Genomic DNA, 19,564 nt, shown 5'->3' on the forward strand with positions numbered 1-19,564 from the left:
AACACTGGCATCCTGGCCTGTATCAGGAATAGCGTGGCCAGCACGACCAGGGCAGTGATCGTCCCCCTGTATTTGGCACTGGTGAGGCCACACCTCGGGTGCTGTGTCCAGTTCTGGACCCCTCAATTCAAGAATGACACTGAGGTGCTGGAGCACGCCCCGAGAAGGGCAACGGAGCTGGTGAAGGGTCTAGAGAGTAAGTTCTATGAAGAAGAGCTGAGGTAGCTGGGGGTGTTAAGCCTGGAGAAAAGGAGGCTCAGGGGGTACCTTCTTGCGCTCTACAACTACCTGACAGGAGGCTGTAGCCAGGCAGGGGTTGGCCTCCTCCTCGGTAACAAGTGGCAGGACAAGAGGACATAGCCTTAAGCTGTGCCTTGGGAGGTTTCAGTTGGACATTAGGAAGAATTTATTCACAGAAAGGGTGATTAGACAATAGAATGGGCTCCAAAATGGGCTGCTCCAGTCGCCATCTCTGGAGGTGTTTAAGGAAAGACTGGATGTGGCACTTAGTGCCATGGTCTAGTTGACATGGTGGTGTTTGGTCACAGGCTGGACTTGATGATCTCAGAGGTCTTTTACAACCTAATTGATTCTGTGATCTGTTTTTCAATGGAAAATTAAATTCAATGTTACTTCAATTCAAATTTATTCATTAGGTAAAAAAAAATAAATAAAGCAAGATCTGTAGAATACAGGAAGGAAATGTCAACTCTGTCCTGTAACAAAAACAAACTAAAAAACTTAAAAATTCCTGAAATTAAAAGGTATTTAATTAAAAAGGTAGTTAGCAACTGGAAATGTAAAGACTTCTGGTTACCTTGGCCCTACAGTATATTCTTGGCATTACAAACCAAATTAAATTGAAAAGCGAAAGCAAGTTTTTTTTTTGATAGCTGATTTGATATAGCTGGATCAGTAGGTCAACTGCTCCAATTCCTGCTGTGCATTTCTAAATGTACCTGGAAATCAACAGAAGGTTCAAAAATTACTGGTAGGAAGAAGTCTGCCTAGAGACTTGTATGCTCAACTGCTGCATAAATGTTTTGCTTTTGTTAAAAACTAGATCTGAGGTTTCCAAACAAGCCTATCTTCATATACATTTATTTGCCTTCTACAGAATCGAGAGCACTTCAGCATCTCCTTGGGGTGCTTCCCTCTTTCTCCAACTGGCTCTAACAAGCATCATGAGGTTTCTAAGTGGTTTTACCATACCTCTTGATGCCTCCAAAGAAGAAATGTACCCACAAGGCCAAGAAGGCAGAGCTGGTATTCCTTGAGAAGCCGCGGGCAGGACCCATCCATTGCTATGAAACTCCACTGCCTTTGGCCCAGAATCCCAGACGTGTGCCTACAAAACCTGTAGACCGGAGCACCTCTACTGCCTGGGTTGGTAAAGATTATCCTTCCCCCTGTGTCCCACAGCCACGATTTTCAAGTTTTTCCCATATGTCTCAACAGAAAGTTATCTGTTCTGGTTACTGAAAAATTAGTAGCCCAGACTTAAATTCATTGTAGCAGCCTAAAACATAAATAAGTGCTTATGAGTTGCTTCACAGTCTAACAGCAACCACTTGGTTATTTGAAGGTGTAAAACTGTGTGCAGTCTGTACTGGTTAATATGACTATTTCTGGAAAAATAATTCTTATCAGGAAGATGCTGTTTTCTACGGCAACTGAAAACCGTGCACATAATAAATATGAAGGGGAATTTTATTGGCTTACTGCTCGAAATAACTGCTGAACTCTAAATGTTACATGTTAAAGTACTAGTTGCTTTGCTTAAATTTGACACTGCTAAACTTAGAGAACATAGGTTTTCACTTGAGGATTATTTGTTCTAACCTGTCCTCTTTTCTATTCTGTCTTTTGAATAGTTTCTCTCTATATCAATCTTCTTATGGGCCCCTTTTCTGGTCTGATGGGCTCCTGTTCTGGGACTGCTTGTATTTTCCTAAGATGTTCCTTCTATCATGGAAGGATAGGGTTTCTTTAAACAAACAGGTGCTGCAATGACAGACTGTTCCCATACAACAGCAGTCATCACCTAGGGGAGCTCTTTTAAGCATTTCAGCACCGTTTAAGCATTGCTGCTGCTCAACTCTGCTCTTCACAAAGGAAGCTCAGGAAGTGTGGTTTCAAACCTGCCTGAGACATTCCTTTGTTCCTGGTGACCTGAAGTTATTTTTGTGATGCCTTAATCTTGAAGTAGAACACGTTCCATCTTTTCCCTTTAACTTTTTTTTTTTTGTATGTGCTTGAGGCAGTTAGCTTTGTGGCTTCTGAAATACTAAGTAAAATAACAGCTGTGAATAAGCATTCTTTTTGTTTGGAAGAGTCGGAAATATCCACATTGGTAGCTCTTTGATTCTAAAAGTACAATGATTTAAAAATTTGTTTGAAGTGCTTAAAATGTTAGATATTTTTCAGTTTGAAAACTGTGGTAGGTTTGTAACTTCTGGAGGCATCCTCTGCAGAGTGTGTGTCAACTTGTTTGAGTGAGAACTGATTTTCTGCTCCTCTCTTCTTGATGTTATCTAAGTTTTTCATACCTTCTCGACTGCTAGGCTCCCACCATACATGCTCTCTGAAGCCAGGAGGTCATATCCTCAAAGTCAGTGATTGACCTGTGTTGAGTTATGTGCCAGGATACAATTATCATGGAATCACTTTCCTTTTCCTGCACACAGGCGTTGCATTCAAGCAGTTCAGTTGTACAGCAGACAATTGCTATCCTTAATTCAACTGTACTTAGTTTTTTGAGGAACTATGTTGTAACTTTGGAATGCTGAAGGAGATTGTAGTTACCGTAGCGAGAACCCAGTTTGGTGTCCCTTGGGGAAAAACAAATTGCAATTTGAAACAGAATCTGACTCTTTTTGTTGATAACCAGGAAGATAAAGAACACAGCAAAAAAAGGATTTCCAGGGTTTGAGTAAGAGTCCAGAATTTTTCAAAGAAACGTAGATTGTTGAGCTTGGACCACTTCTTATAGAAAGCTGATTTTAGAAGTGGATTTTGGGTAATTTGGATGTTTTGGGGGAAAATTGTGAATACTGTATTAACATAATCTAAGGCCACTCAGCTAAGTGGGCATCCTTTAATCATTCTCTCAATTCAACCTCTACCTGTTCAGGGAGACTGAGGATTTAGTTCACTGAATCTATTTGGAGTTATGCTAAGACACAGAAAGAAAAAGGATCCATTTCTGAACTGTTTTAAATGTGCAGGGGTTACAGGAGTAGCCAACAGTTAGAATTCCTTTAAACCCAAATCTTGAGTTCTTTCTCAAGTTGCAAGAGAATAGCTCACTTGCACCCCAATGAGTTTTCTGAGGAGAGTGGCAGAATGTGATGTTCATGAGGCATCTCCTGCATAGCAACTTTGTTAGTGACTCCCTTTGCAGCAGACCAGCTTACTCACTTAGTGAACACACCGAAAAAAGATGGGACAAGTGGTGAAGCAGAATCAGGTTGGCATTACTTGTCTGGAGAAAATGGCTGGGTTTTTATCTTATTATGATGTCTTTTCTTTCAGGTGTGCCCACAATTTGAAACAACTAAGCCAGTGGTGTTGAAAGCGTGCCAGAAGAAGCACTGTGGTCCTCACAAGCCCCAGAATCAGGATGCCAACCACAGTTTGCTTCATGCAGGAGGACCTTGTCGAAGAGCTGCAGCCTGCAAGTTTCCTCCTTTAACTTTTGAGAATCCAGAAGGACATGCAGGCCACCCCTTGGATCATCCAAAGCACTCAAGGAAGGACACACAGTGTTCTCACAGCCAGCTCAAGAAAGGGACAGCAGCAAATGCCAATATCCAAGTGCAGGGTCCAGAGAACTGTAGAGAACCTGCTCTCCAGCCTGTGGAGCGAGAAGCTTTTAGTCTACCAGATGCAGAGGCTCCTCAGGTGCCTTCCCTAAGGAACTGGAGATGCAGCAACACTCTGTCACACAGTAGTGATACCTGGCATCCAGAAAAAGAGCTGGCATTTGGTATTGATCCCTGTGAGAGAGGGAAGTCGACAGCAGTGCTGGTTACAGATACTCCCGAACATGAGTATGGAGTAAAGGTCACTTGGAGGCGGCGACCTCACGTCATGAAGTACCTGCGGGAGCGAGGGAAGCTGAGCGCTGCCGACATCCTGGTGAAGGCAAACTTCGAGCTCTCGAAGAGACAGGCCAGCGCCTGACCCGGCGGGAGCGGCACTTCAGCTGCGTGCGAGGACACGCCCGAACGGACGATGGCACTGCGGGGGCTGAGGACATGGGCGGGGCGGGAGCGCCTTGGCGACGGGGGTCTGTTGGGCCGGGCTTCCTTGGGGAAGAGTGTCTCTGTCGTGGGGAGTGTCCCTGAGGGATCCCTGTGGTTCCCGTGGCTCCGCGCCGAGGCTCCTCCCGCGACTGCAGCGCAGACGGCGGTAGGGGAGGCGACCATTGCTCCTCTGCGCGTGCGTGGCTCCGCGGCCAATGGGCGGGCGGCGTCCTCGCGGTCCGGGCCAATGGCGGCGCGCCTCAGTGCCGCGCGCCGTTGTTAAGGGCAGCGGCGGGCGGGGGCCCATAGCAACGGCGGGGCCGCGATGGAGGGAGCGGCGCGGCCTGGGGGTCCCGCCGGCCACAGGTGAGGGGGCCCGGGGAGGCGGCAAAACGGCCTGGGCCGGGGCTGCCCCGCATGGCAGCCCCCAGCGGCAGCGCCCGGTGCCGGGATGAGTGGCCGCAGCGGGGCCCGGGCGGGCGGAGCCGCACGGCGACGGCCACGCGGGTCGGCGCTGCCCCCGTAACACCCGTGTCCCGCTTCGGGCGGCCGCCGTCCTGCTGATTTATGTGTTGTTGTGTTTTGTGTGCTTCACTCTTCAACGCTGTCTGTTGTGCATCATCTAAATAATTGTACATTAAACCGGTTTTGTGGGGTCTCGGTCCACTCTTCGTTTCTGGGCGCTGCTGTGAAGCGTTTTCGCGATGTTATTGAGCCGTTCTGTCCCTCATGAAACTCTTGGGCTGTGTGATGACATAATCCGTGTGCCTTTGCAAGGGAAAAAGGAGAAATAACTGAAAGGAATTTAGCTGATGTAATAGGAAAAGCAGCTGTGAACTGTGGAGAAGAGATTTTGGAGAGTTTGTGCCTGTGGCACTTGACTAGCTCAAACCCGAAATTATTTGAAATGAAATGTGAGGATACAGGCAGGCAGCGAAAACGGGTTTTGACAGAATCAGTGTGATTGTAAAAAACACAGGAAAACCTGTATCTTGTGCCTCAGATGTTTGGATAGGGAGAAGTGAAGCAAGTAAAGAGAGACACCTACACTTCTAGTAGTTATATTATAAGGAACAGGGTGTAGAAGAGAAATAGTATTTATTTAGTACATACATTATTAAATTTTGTAATTTTATTTGAGAGTGAAAAGCAGCAAAAGAGAAAAGGTCCTGTAACCGCTTGGGTGCATCAAATATGCTTTGAAACAGTAGAAGATTACTTCTTTATGCAGACTTTAAAGACTGAGGGTTGCGTACCAGTTCTGGAAACAATTTTTGAAAAACTGATGACCAGATACATGTAAGTTTTCTTGCATAGATATTAGATGTTTAAGTTAAGAGTTGAAGCTACAGGAAATAATGCTGGTTTTCTGATAACAGTTCTACTGGTATAATTTCTTTCTGCTAAGAAATTTGTTTTGTGTGCTTTTATGGGTCCCCCACAGAAATAGCATAGCAGTAATGGCAGTTCATGTGACAGATGCTTCTCTCCCACCCCAGTTTATTAAACAGACGATCAATTTTTTAACTTTATTAGTCTCCATGGTTAAAGTAACAGAACTAGAATACACGAACTTAAATAAAAATGCACAGTTTTAAAATAGATCATTAAGGTTTGTTATTTTAGAAGTCCAGCTCTGAACTTACAAGGTTCATCGGTGTTGTAGTAAATTGCAGGAAGACAAAAGTCTGTATTCTTAGGAAGGATCTTCTGTTTCTGAGATGGAGATAGTAAAATGATCCCTAAATCACTGATCTAGTGACCAGAACTCATTTGGTAAAATAATTGTCAGTTTTTCAAACAGTGTGTTTTATAGGAAAAGTAACTGTGGTATGCAATAAGTGACTGTTCATAGCAATGAAGATACTACACTGGAAAGCTTAGAAAGGCTGTACATGAGAACTGATTAGCAGCATTTTTCCTTTTTTTTACCATTTCCCACCTCCCCATCAGAGGTGGAATACCTTTACTATTGGGCAATATGTAAAATACACATAAAGGTATAAAAAGTATTTCATTTCTAGTGGATAGAGGTGAAGGATACAAGCCAAAATAAATGCATACAGTTTTGTAAATGTGCTGTGGGATACATGATGAGAGATAAAGAGGAAAGATCTTGGATTTAGTCCATCTCTGAAACCTTGTGTTAATCTATCTTCCATTTGAGGTGGCTGCAACTGAAATTGCTCAAGTTATTTTATTTTAGAGTTTGATTGACTTTCAGGGAGACAAGGCAGAACCATCCTAATGCTTTAGGAGATTATAAACCTTGTAGTGCTATTTCATAGTTTTGATAAGTGCTATACTTTCTTCCTTTGGGAAAGTCCATTTTGAGACTTAACATGAAATTACTAATGTTGAATGCAGTAGAAACATTCAGGTAAAAGTAATTCTAAACTATTGTAAGCTTTTAAAATATTGAGAAGGAAACTTGGATCTTATGGTAGTATGTACTTTAGAATTTTGGGGAACAATGGACTTCACCTTTTTGTACACTAATTACACCATATACGGGAATACTTAAAGCTTCCCACATGCTGCATTCCCAGTGTGCTTCAACTTCTGACTTGCAGATGTCATGTATGAAGATGATAATCTTCAGGGTGCAAAAATCTTGACTGAGTCTACAGAGACTGCAAAACTGGATGTCAGCTACAGAGGTCCTACAGTCATTTGGATGCTTCCTCGGGGTCTAGACGTGCATGACTTAGTGGCTTTCAGCTTGTGAACTCAGGAACTCTGGGATACTTCCTCAGTGTCTTCAAAAGTTAATGACTAAAAAGAGCCTGTTGTCAATAAGCTCAATTTTTAAAATATTATGAACCAGACTGAGAAAGGTTTAAAACTAGTTTCAAAAGTAATATTGGTGTCCAGCCAAAAGCCCTTTCCATATTTGAAAAACCTTAGTGTAGTTGAGATTGACAGGAATCTCAGAGGCTGCTGGGCTTGAGTGTTTTGTATAGGTGCACCATAATTATAATTTTGAGGAAAAAAGGACAAAATACTTCGCTTATTATTTTAGCTATACTTGTAATCCAGAGAAGACAGAAGTTTAAAATTGCTTTTAAAAGCCTATCATCATCTCTGTTAGTCCTTGGGTGTTTTTGTTTTGCCACCAGTGAGCTCCTTCAAATTAAAAAGCATTGTTTTGTAGGACTTGTAATTCTGCAAATCTTATCCTTAGATAAAAGAGAATTGGCTCAGTATCCTGTTTGCTTCACCTTTTTCAACGCTAAACATTATAATCAAGAAATCTGTCCCAAGTGAGATAAATCTGTAAATGTTTTATAAATGTGGTTTATATTTACTCATTGGAGTACAGATTCAACAGAAAAAATCTTTTGCAGTTTTAGTGTGAATGAAGAAGGAATCACCTCACTTCCTACCAGATAGGCAGCAGTGTCAAGAGAGAAGATGTAGCAACAACGTGTGACTGAAATTTCCAAATACAATTTGAAATTCACTTGGTAACTGCAATTACAAAGAGGTGTCTTAAAGTTGAACCTTGTTTGAATTGTTGCTTCGGTTTCTAATAAGTTCTTTTCCCATCTCTTATTACTTAGATTTTAGGTTACCAAAAAATGACCATTTTTAATAGAGGACCATTATTTTTATCTTCTGCTTTTTTAAACGCTATTAATGTGGCATCTGTAGGGGGGACAAATGCCCTGACTTCACATAATTATGACTTTGTATGTGTGAAAGCTTTCTGCAACCAGACTTGCACTGGGATAGCTCTAGACTCGTGTTTTGTCACTGAGGCACAGTCGAGTGATCTCCAAAATAAAACTGTTGATTGTATTGTAATTGAGCCATGGGATGAATTCTCTTCTAAGTGGATTTGCTGATGTGCTTAGAGAAGTTGTTGTAGACTACTCCAAGAACATTTACACGTCTAGAGCTCTTTAAAACATATAACCTCTGGGATGTTTGAACTCTTAGCTGCCTGTGTTATTGTAATAGGAGTCTGTGGTCGCTTTTGCTCCTTTCTGACTTTGCATTCTTATGTGAAATCTGAGGCAAAAAAAAGAACAAGAACCTAAATCTAGCAGTGGTATCTTGCTGAGTCACACAGTTTGAGATGGAAATTACATTGCACTGTTTCTACCTCTTTAATGGCTTCCCCTTTCAATCTTTTAAAAATGTAAAAATTGCTGGACTGGAAATAAAAGCCCACAATCAGTTCTAGAGGTCAGTTCAGAAAATTTCGTGTTCTTTCCCGTTTTTAATTCAAAAGGCTATAAAACAAGTGCAGTTTGTGGTGTGAAGTGTGATGCAAATTATTTTCAGGGAACTTTGAGTTTTGTTACCTGGTCTGGGTTAAGCATACCACGTGCCATTTAACTGCTGGCTTTGTTGCTAGGAGAGAATAAGAGACTGCTCTACATTTCACTGGTTTCATGTTGTAATTAGGCACAACATCAACAAAAGTGACAGTCAGGGTTTAATAATTTACTAACAGAAGATCGTAGGAGTCAGAATTCCAAGCCCCTGTGGATCTTGCTTTGCCTTTTCCTTGGGCAGAATTATTTCTGTAAGTGAAATGACCATGGGGATTTGGACCACGTAATTGAGAGGACATTAAATAGAAAGCTGGTGTTCTGCTTGTGGAATAAATGTTTCTTTTCTTTAGGAGAAACCTAAGTCTCATGAAGTTCACCTGAATAAACATGATTTTGGAAGCATAATGCTCTGTATTTGTAGGAGTGGTTGAGCTGAAAAGTCCTTACTCAAGGAGTCACCAGCTGTGAGCTCTTGAAGGAATGTGCCTGGCAGGAGGTTCCTTGTCTCCCTTTTCTTGAAAGTATTTAATAAAATGCCAGTTGAAAACCTGTTTGGCTACACACTTAAAGATAAGTTTATGTGAACATTCTTAAGGTTGTCTTTGTGCCACCTTCCCAGCATCAGTGATGGCTTTAATGGTTGATGGCTTGTGTGGATTTCTGGCTGCTTTTGGCCTTCCTTCCAGGAAAAGAATACTCCTTTCACTTTAGGTTTGGAGAAACAAATTATTTGAGGTTTTGGCTAAGGAAAACAAGAATCTCCTTTCCATTCTCCCAGTATAGTATAGTAGGGAATGACACAGGTTTTTGTTTGGGCTCTTCTTTATAGTCCAAATAGAAGATCTAGTAGCTTCTGTCCAGAGAGTGCTGTTTATTTTCATTGCTCTGTTCCCTTGTTCCTAGGAGGAGCTAGTCTTTGGTACTTTGAGTCAGTTTTTGAATGGCATGCAAACACTAAGAAGTACAGTAGACAAAATAGTTCTGAGCTTAGAATGTAACTATTTCATGATGCTTTTGTTCCTGTTGCATTCTTGTGACAGTCTGTATTCTTTATTGTCATCTAGTTTGTTCTCTCAGACTCAGGATCTAAACTATCTCCATTTAGCTTGTGATCTCTAGAACCCAAACAGACAGAATCATGGAGGTTGGAAGGGACTTCTTGAGATATTTATGTATGTATAATCTTCAGAATACCAACCTTTTTGGGGTTGGATTTTTTTTGGGGGGGGGGGGTGAGGGGGTAGTGGATGTTGTGATTTGTGTGTTTTTGGCATGCTTCTAGTCCATGTGACTTTAAAGTGAAATTATCAGGTACTTTTCTATAAAGTTCCATTATTAAGCCTGGAGGTAGGTAGAAGCAGAAGTTTTAAAGGACTAACTTGCCTTTTTGTCTCTTTTGGATCTTTTTTAGTAACTTGTAAATTGTTCAGATAGTTGGTACAAGTTATTGGCAGGAACATGTAGTACCCAGAGGATTCAGGTGTATTTTGAAGTGAAGGAGGACATAGAGATCTCAAGGCTTATCTCTAGATGCTCCCTCCATCCAGCCTGCTCTGACATAATTTATTGTTCTTATTAGTTAATTTTATACTTATTTTGCAATATTCTGAGATAGGGCTTACTCAGTCTGTATTATGTGGGACATAATTTCTATATTAAAGCATATCAAAGACAGTCTTTATTAACAACAGTTTATTGACTCATTCAGAATTGCTTCCAAAATTGTGTTAACTGTTGCTTTGTCATTGTTTTCATAATATATTTAGTAGGTGTAAAGCTTCCAAACAGATTTTGTGAAATCTTTCTCCAATCAGCTACTGGCATTAGTAATCTGTGCATGTTTCTTCTGGCGGGGAGAAATCAAGGGTAAATCTAATTTCATCAGGAAAGGATTCTTTATGTAAAAAAGGCAGACAGAGACTAAAACTTGCCCTTCTTGAAATATCAATTTGTAAAGAAAATGTTGGTGCAACCTTAGCCATGTCATTTAGAAATAGATGTGGCATTTTATGGCTGATTTGCAGCAGATCAGTTTACCTTGGAAGACTTACTGCCAGTTAATTGTGAAGGAAAAAATACCAAGTTTTTGCCAACCCCACCCCACTCTTCTGCCTTGGGAAAGGCAGAAAAAATTGATAATCCTCAATCTTATGGATGCTGTGTTACACATTTTCCCAGAAATGTGCAATTACAGTTGTGTCAGTGGGACTCCTCCCTTTTGTGGATTGGAAGGTGCATTACAGATAAATTTTGCTCCTCAACCATTTCTAGAAACAGTATTGCAATTGCTGTTTGGATTATATCTTGTATCTTTCAAAATATAAGAATCCTTTTTCAGCTGATCTCTTTTCTACAGCTTCTATTTTCCTTCATAGCTGTAGTTCACATGAGGACAACAGTCCCCAGGAAAGATCTCTGGAGGGTTAAGAGTGAAAACACTTTCACACCAGCTGACTCCACATTTCTTACTGAAGTTGCTTTTACTTGCTCTTCTACACCTAAAAATAAAATTTAGTGGACAAAGATATGTGCCACAAGCCACTTCTTGTTCCCTGATTCTTAAGTTCTGGGAGTATTGCTCAGAGACTTAACTGCTGCTACAACTTTAATAAACTGTCCTGCAAAGGAAAAAGGAGCTACATGGGCTCTGTAAGACTCCTGATGGAAGTAGTCCTCTGTGGAGTGAGAAATGGAACACAACATATTGGAAAATTGGGGATATTTGTGAACAGAAATGGTGTTATTGTGCCTTGGAGCTCCTTTAAGAAAAGTTGAGCAGTGGCAACAACTAAAAATTTAAGAATCTTGATTATTAATGTATAGATTCATATTCCCATTTAGATCAAAAGATGGTGTTTGTTAAAAGGATTTATGCATCAGAATGATACAAAAATATCAAGCTTGTTTGTAAAAGGCACTGTAAACTCAAAATCTAATTCACTTTACAATGAGCTGGAAGTTTCTGCTGGACACTTTCCCTGAGTCTCCCTGCCAAACTATGGACTATCTGAAGCTGTGATACCTTCCCTAGAGCTGTGCAAAATAGGTAATAATTCCTGAATTTCTCTCACCAGGAGTTCAGTGCATATACAGTGCTAATATAGGCTCTAAAGATGCTTAGAACAATTAAAAAGCAAAACAAGTTATCTTTGCTTCTCTTGGGTCAGATTTTCTTTGAAGGTGGAGCCTGTTTCAATCAGCTTATCTGACCTTCCTCTTTTAAGGGGCCGGGACTCTTACTTTTTATTATCAAATGTTTGCAGAATAGATTTAGCCATCTGGGAAACTTTTAAATCTGCATTGCTTGTTTAGGAGGAAAAACTGAGTATAGTATTTCTTAGTGGACATACGAGGAACATGCATTTTGTTGAATGCAGGAAGAACTTTCATGATGGTGTTTTCCTTTGTTTAACGTCTTTTCAAATCTGTCTTTCCAGTGAGTTTTCACTCATTTTCTCTCTACAAGTTCCTCTTTCCTGTGGCTTTTCTTACTTTCTCTGCTTCTTGCCTCTCATTCACAGCTGCAAACAGTCAATTCCTTGCAAAACTAGTCCATGATAGAGATAGCTTTTTTTTTTTTTTTTGATTCCTTATAGCTTTAACAGTCAGTATATAAGGGGGGACATAACTGATATAAATTAAAAGAAGAATGCTTAGCTCTCCCATTCTGTGTGATAACCACATCTGAAATCTGAGGTAAACTGTAGCCTTACTCTATGACAGCAATTTTTTTTAACATAATAATATTTAACCTTGATTAAACCCCCTTGTTTTCTGTTGAAAATCCATAGCTCCATGAGTTCTCTCTATGGTCACAGTATTAACTAAAAAAAAACTGTTTGCAGTCTGAATTTGTTTAGCTTCAATTATGTATGGCTGGACTTTGTTGTCTTCTCTCTCATAAATAGTCATTTGTGGCCTCAAATCCATGGAGTACAGTGGAGCATATTGATTTTTCTTTTGAATAAACCAATCCTTGGTCAATTTGTTCAGCTTTCTGCTGAACCCTCTTCAGTTCTTCGGAATCCTTTTTCTTGTGTGGACCTCGGACGGAATGGAAGACCATTTTCAGGCTGATGGATTGCTTTCCTGCCCTGTTTTCTACATTCTCCAACTTCAATATCAGGGTTTTTCGTTGTTCTCAGAGTTGCATTATACTGTGAGTTTGTATTTGGCTGATTCAATGGTAATTATTGTCAAGTGTTTAGAACATAACTATTTTGGTTTAGTTTTTTTTAAGTATAACATATTCAGACACACAGCAAAGTTGCAATGAAAACAAGAGTGTAAATTCTGCCTTTCCACAGTTTGTAATGCCAAAATTGGAGTGTTATTGAAAAACATTATGTCCTTTCTGAAAAAAGTGTCAATAGATGTAGTGTACCTTTTTTACAGAAAGGAAACTAAACTACATAAAAATGAAACCTTAATTGCATATATGAATATCTGTTAAATAATTGGTGAGTTACCTGTTCATTGCTGTTGTTTGATATTCTGAAAATGGTTAGGAAATGTTTATGGAATGGAAACCAGGCTGATTCTGATTTCAGTAGGAATTTGAGATGCTATCAATTAAAAATAAAACTTTGCTTCATGTTGGTCTGTGTCAAATCTGGAAATGGATCTGTGAACCCCTTTATATCTTGCTGTCTTCTCCCGCATCCAGCTGTGCTGTTGTATCTTCTCAGTTGAGTGTTTTTGTTGAATAATTGCTTTCCCACTCTCATTTTCATTCTGTATCCTGGATTATCATTAGTCTTTTCTTGTATGTTACATTCTGAGTCATTTTTCCTTTCTCTGGCATGTGTCCACAGCTTTAGCAGGATTGTTGGTGGATTCTGATAAACACAGCAAAGAAACTGGGGGGGCAGAGTCTCTTATAGTCTGCTGTACTGCAGTGCTTGGGAAGAGGAAGATCGTGACAGGCTACTTGAATATTTTCAGTTCTTATTTGTCAAAAGTAAATTTGACAAGTTTACTTGTTTGGTGGTTTGACTGGTCTGATGGCTGTGGGGTTTTTTTATTTTTTGAACTGTGTTGTTGTAGCTATGGAATTGCTGCTAATTTTTCCTGTTCCTGCTGGATATTTAAGTCTTCTTGCATATAAACCCTTCAAACAGAAAAGCAAAGAGCACAGTGGTTTTGTGTGGGCATGTCCAAAGACACTGATCTGTGTTGTCAGCCCAGTAGAAGGAGGATTCCTGTTTGAAGCCTGCAGCTGGATTAGCACACTACTTGCATTCCTTAGCAGTGAGTTGCAGGAGTGGCTCTAGAACAGCCTTTTCCTGTTAAAGTTTGTAATCTCACCAACTGTGCCGTGATGAGTAGGAAAAGGTCTGAAGTCTGGGAAGCTCTTTTTTTGTGTGGTTATTATGTTACACTTTCATGATGACCGACTGCTCGAGGAAAGGTTGAAGGAGGAGTAAATAAAAATATTGTAAGATTGCTGTGTTTTTTTAGCAACTGTTTATAGAGCCACAGTGCTCGTGGCTTTGTTTCTTTTTATTTTGATCCTTGTGTGAATCCTTGCATTTTAAAATGGGAAGGATGGATTGATGGCTGCTTTCCTTTTGTGGCCTGCTATGAGGCAATTCTGAATTGAAAGAGGGAATACTCTTGTAATCTTTTTGCTCTGTCAAGCTCTGTGACCTGTTAGAAACTTTGTATTTCAGCCATGTTTGAGCGTCAGTTAAGTGGCCAGAGGCGAAGCACTGTGTAGTCTGCTTTATGCTCCTGTTACACTGTGTAACTTTATTCTAGTGTGAGTAGAAAATAGTTTAGCATATGAAGTAAATAATTTTCACTGAAGGTTTCTGCAAGATGTGTATGTGAGTCCCAGTATTTCAGCACTTTGTCAATTTTCAGGTAAAAAGGAAAACCTGGAAACTTATTTCCTAAAATGGTAGTGTTTGTATTTTTTTTAATTATTTTGTGAAGAATAGACTCAAATTGTTTGGGGATGCATTTTCTATTAGCAAAAACAACAAAACCACAAGCAGTAGCTTGTATCTACACAGGAAACTTTTGTGTCCATAAGAATATGTCTGTAAACCTACTGCTGAGCAATCTGATACACAGATTGCTTTATAACAAACTTGACTGTAGTTAACAAATATAATCTATTTCTTAAATCAGTAGGTGTATGAGAAGAAAAGGAATATTCCCCCTCTTTTTTTTTTGTCATGAACATCTTAAGTGGAGCTTTCAGGCTTTTTTCAAACTTTGCTAAAGATGGTCTTTTCCATCACCTATGCTATAAATAGTAAATATGCTGAAGTGTCATGCAATAACTATTGTATATCTTGCTGCACTCAGTAGCTTCTGCTTGTTTCTTTCTTAAGTTGTGACTGTTTTCAAGGGAAGACAACTGTATTACTGTAACTCTTGTTTTGGGGATGTGCAATAGCTCTCTATTCCTCTTCAAGAAAGACACTAATTTTTCCAGGCCCTCCATTGCCTTTGAATCCAAGATACTGTGTATTGAAGATCCAAATAAGGAGTAACATCAGTTTTCAGAAACAAGATATTTTCAAGGTCCTAGACCTGTTGTGTGATGATAATTCAAATACATTAGAAAAAAAAAAAGTTAAGAAATGACGAAAACTGCAAAGTGTATAAAAAAATTGGCAATCATAGCTTGCTTTAAAATACTATTAGTTCAAGAACTAGTATAAATTTTAGATAAGTTGTTATATATGATGTGTATACAGAACTCTTTCTCTGCATAATTCCACCTTCCAGAGCAGGGCCTGTGTTGGCCAGGGTAGGCTGTCTCTAAGGACCTCTGATCTGTCATCTGCTTGCCTGGAAGCTGAGACAAATGTGGGTTTACTATAGGTTAGGGGGACTCAGGCCTTTTTCACTCTTTAGCTCTATGTGCTGTAATCCAATTTCCATGGCATGTGTTTTGCAGAAACCCCACCCTCCTCTCTCCCTGTCTCTTGCTGTCTCTCTGGTTTTCCTTGTTAGGATTATATTCAATGCTGTCTGCCAGCTTGTGGCTTCACATCACTGGACATTTATGGATACCTAAACCAGACAGAATTTCCTGTTTAAACTGAAATTTTGGCTTGCCCTGCTTTTCTATGTGCTATTAATAAAATATATAACATTTGTCCATTTCCTGATGCTTTCTCATTTCCAGAGAGGTCTTTGTCAAAGCTGTGTTGGAGGAAGTGCACAACTGTGATGGGCAGAATATGTGCTTAATTGTCAATTAACATTTCCCCTATGTAGGGTTAGCTGCTCTAAATTGCACTTTCTGTAATAATCCATTATCATACAAAAGGAAATGGGAAGTCTATATGGAACACAACTTAGAATGAAAAGCTAGAGTTCTTATGAAAATTATCTATAAAACAACAAAATATTGAAATAATTATATTTTATCTCTAAGAATTAATATCGGATGTTGCAAATACAGATTCTCTCAGGTATTAGCAGTAGTTTTGGAAAGTCTAATAGGAAGAGAAAATTATGTAGGTTTAACTCCAAGAGAGAACTGAGTTAATTTAGAATTGGGTGTCTTATGACGGAGCAGGGACTTTACTGAATCAGTTTGAACTGTGTTAAACCTTCAGGTATAAATTGTCTCATAGCCCCACCTCAATAGTGGGTCATAATCCATCTACCAATAATGAAGCCTTTAGTGCTTACAAAATGTTTTCAGAGCAGTTTACTAAGGAGATTCAGCTACAGTTTTTGTCCTATTTCTGACAGAATACAAAGTATGTTTTATTTTTAATTCTTTGTGTCTTGGTCTTTTAGTGGGATAGAAGTAATGTCTAACAGTTGTTTTTAAGTCTTGATGGCGAAGTTGCAGTACGAGAATATCTTGTGCTCTTGTAGTGGAAACTGTTTAATAGCAATAATTAATGAATTTGTTTCTTTCCCTTTCCCAGCATCTTTGAGGATGAAAGCATGAAACTACGACAGCTGAAACTACAGAATCAGGTAAATGATAGTACTGAAGCTGGTAAAAATAGGTATAGGTAAACAAACATCTAGAGACTTGAGAAATGGGGATGAAGTACTAAAAATGGTTGGTCTAAAGACCAACTTGCTAATATTTTTCTTTGAAGATTTTCATGGTTTTCGTTAGTTTAAGTCAACCTTGCCATGGCTTGTAGATTTGATGTATTTGATACATTCATTTTTCATATGTCCTCTCATTTCATTGCAATTGAGTCACCAGAATGCAGGAATGAATCAAAACATAGGGAGACTGCAGGAAATTATTGATTTTAAGCATCAGAGCAAAAGAAAAAGTTTCCTCGACCTACAGAAAAATCTCCTTAACACCGCTGTTGAGAAAGATTTCCAGGACCTTTTGACCTTTTTTTGTTTCCTACAGAGAAAATATTTACAGCCAAGCATGGGGCAGATGTTAGGTTATAGGTCTCAGTTTTTGAAGTGCTGTTTGCTGGATGTTTACATCACCATGTTCTTCAAAACTATAAAGTATCCATCCTTAATATTCTTTCTCTGTGAAATTTCAAATGCTTATAAATAAATTAGAAGATTCTCTAGCTGGCCATTTCATATGGACTACAATCACTGTCTTAGATTAAATTCATCTTGTTCAAATTAAAGTATGGTTTTTAGAAAGGCCTTTTCTCAGCTGAGGATCTTTAAATCCAGACATAACAGTCTTCAGGAAACTGTTGCAATGGATAATAATCCTCTTTACCAGAACCTATTCATTATTTGTAGTCTGAGTTTGCTTAGCTTTGACTTCAGACAGTGAATTTATCACCAACTTTATCTGTGTTTACATAGGCTCTTACCTAAAACGCTTCAGTCAAGGGGTAAAATTTATCTTTGGTCATATTCGTGGAAGCTAAGATAGTCTTTTACATGTAGACTATCAAGTAACACTTGTTTAAAAACAAATAATTACTTGAAATAATGCTTTCTATTTTTTAATAAGTAAAGGAGCATTTAGTGACAAAGGCACTTGGTAAGATGTTCTAAAACTAAGGAAGGTCTGAATGCTTGGTGATGAACCTCAGGGTCTATTTTAGGACTGCAGTCTTGGGTCATAAGCTGGTAGTAATCACTTCTAGTGCTAGGCACTGTGATCAGTGTATGCTTAGTGTCAGACCTTGCCATGGGGATGCATGGCTGTTCCACCAAAACAAAGCTGCTGAGCTGGGTGGAATTCCCTCAGAGCAGCTGTCAGTTAAAATCATGAAGAGTTCAGTTTAAATTATGCATTCCCTTTTGCAATTTTGTTTCCATCTTTCTTGGATTTGGTTGAGATTGCAATCATCTGCAAAACCAACAGCTAGACAATATCTCTGAAATGGGTTTTAACAACCCCCCTGCCCCTTGCAAATGAGACTTGTTGAGAAATGCTAACACTCTCTAATTTATGGTTATATAATTGGGATTGAATATTACTTTTAAAGTCGACTTGTACATGAATAGTACTATGCTCTCTGAAGAAACAGAAGTCACTACCAGATATGAGGGACTCATTGCTGGTTGTAGCTGATGCCCTGGTTGATTAATTTGTCATAAACATTTATAGGAATTGGGATAAAATAAATGCAAGATGTTTTAATCCAGCCATGTATAAAATCTTTGGTCAGACAGAGAACCTGGAATAAGCATTTGCCACAGCACAGACATATGCCTGTCATCCATCTTTATAATGGGTTTGGGAACCCTGTAATTGCAGTAAATATTATTTATAATAGGGCATGACATCAAGTTCCATCTGTGGGCCAGCTCTGCCTGCCAGGATGCTTTTTTCTCCTGGACTTGAGGCAAGAGCACGTGGTTGCTCAGTCAGTGCTTAGTCCCTCATTAGTAGAAGGTTTTCATGTGCCTGAGCACAGGAGGTGCCTGCAGCTCCAAGTGCAATGCTGCCATCTCCCTGTGCCTGGAGAGCATGGAGCCTGACACGTTTCTGAATGCACCTGGTGTGGTGCATTACTCTTGACATGAAGTTTCATTAATGCCACCATCACTAGCATTGCCACTGCTGCCCCAGCATGAGCTGAGGAGGAGCTGGAAGAGTGGAGAGGATGTTTCCAAGCTAGGATCCATCCTCTATAGCCTGCTAAGGTTAGGACTATGCCAAATAATTGCACCTTTGATGGTGTAGTTGGAACCTTCCTGTATAGCATCTTCCCATCATCACAATTGTAGACAGAATACTAAACTAGTTGTCTTGCTAGTTTGCTAGGATATATTCATCTGACTTCTTGACTTGTTGGAAACTCATTAGGAGTTGATGGTTTGCAATCTTTTAATTGTCCTATAGTCTGATGTTACTGTTTTCTGCCGTGCAAAGAAAATGTTTCTGAAAGTATTTGATGCATGGAGTTCACAAAATGCTGAACAAATCATCATAATCTGTATCTGTTACTTAATTAATGGATTATGTGTTTTGGTGTCCATTTCATGAACTCTCTAAATTTTATGTTGTAATATTATATGAATTTTTGCTGTAACACAGAGCTGGAGGAAAAGGCTACTTAGTAGGCAAAACGAAACAAAATACAGTTTCCTTTTTTCTGCTTCTGTAGTGGAATAAGGCCGGGAATACATGGTACTGAAGAGCAGGCTGCCACCGTATGGAGAGAAAATGAACTACTATTTACTGTCCTGTCAGTGGACTTGCAGATGGTTTTTCCTTCTCAGTAAGCAAAGTATTAGAGAGAAGCCCTTTTAAAATAAATTAAATTACTATCGGATTTTGTCACTTTGATTATTTTGAAATTCTTGCAAGAAGAAGGTTGGTCACATCTACCAGCACTAAACTATGTTTTAATATAAACTGATGCCGTTGGATTGGTGAGTCCTAGAAATTCTGTGATGAAACGCAATGTACAATAATAATAATAATAATAATAAATTTAGGCTGGTGTGCAGTGAAATGTTTAAAAAAGCTTATGTAATAGAATAATCCATTAAGTAAGTCTTAAAGTTATTATATTCTATGTTGCTCTCAAATTCAGTTTTGCATTCTAGCAGTAGCTGTGCATTTTCTAATTTTTTTTACTGCCTTTAGGGTGTGTCTATTTT

At 39.4% G+C, this 19,564-nt stretch overlaps 1 protein-coding gene across 1 annotated transcript in view; it reads left to right on the plus strand.

Annotated features, from left to right (window-relative positions):
* Positions 1-4,181: 4,181 nt before the first annotated feature.
* The window catches only part of TULP3 (TUB like protein 3), a 33,645-nt gene continuing 18,262 nt past the window's right edge, over positions 4,182-19,564 (plus strand). Inside the window, exons 1-2 of the mRNA XM_032679378.1 lie at positions 4,182-4,613; positions 16,432-16,483. Of these exons, the coding sequence (XP_032535269.1) occupies positions 4,573-4,613; positions 16,432-16,483 (93 nt within the window). The 5' untranslated portion in view covers positions 4,182-4,572. The remainder of the gene's footprint in view (positions 4,614-16,431; positions 16,484-19,564) is intronic.

Source organism: Chiroxiphia lanceolata, chromosome 2 (genome assembly GCF_009829145.1).
Source record: "Chiroxiphia lanceolata isolate bChiLan1 chromosome 2, bChiLan1.pri, whole genome shotgun sequence".
NCBI lineage: Eukaryota > Metazoa > Chordata > Aves > Passeriformes > Pipridae > Chiroxiphia > Chiroxiphia lanceolata.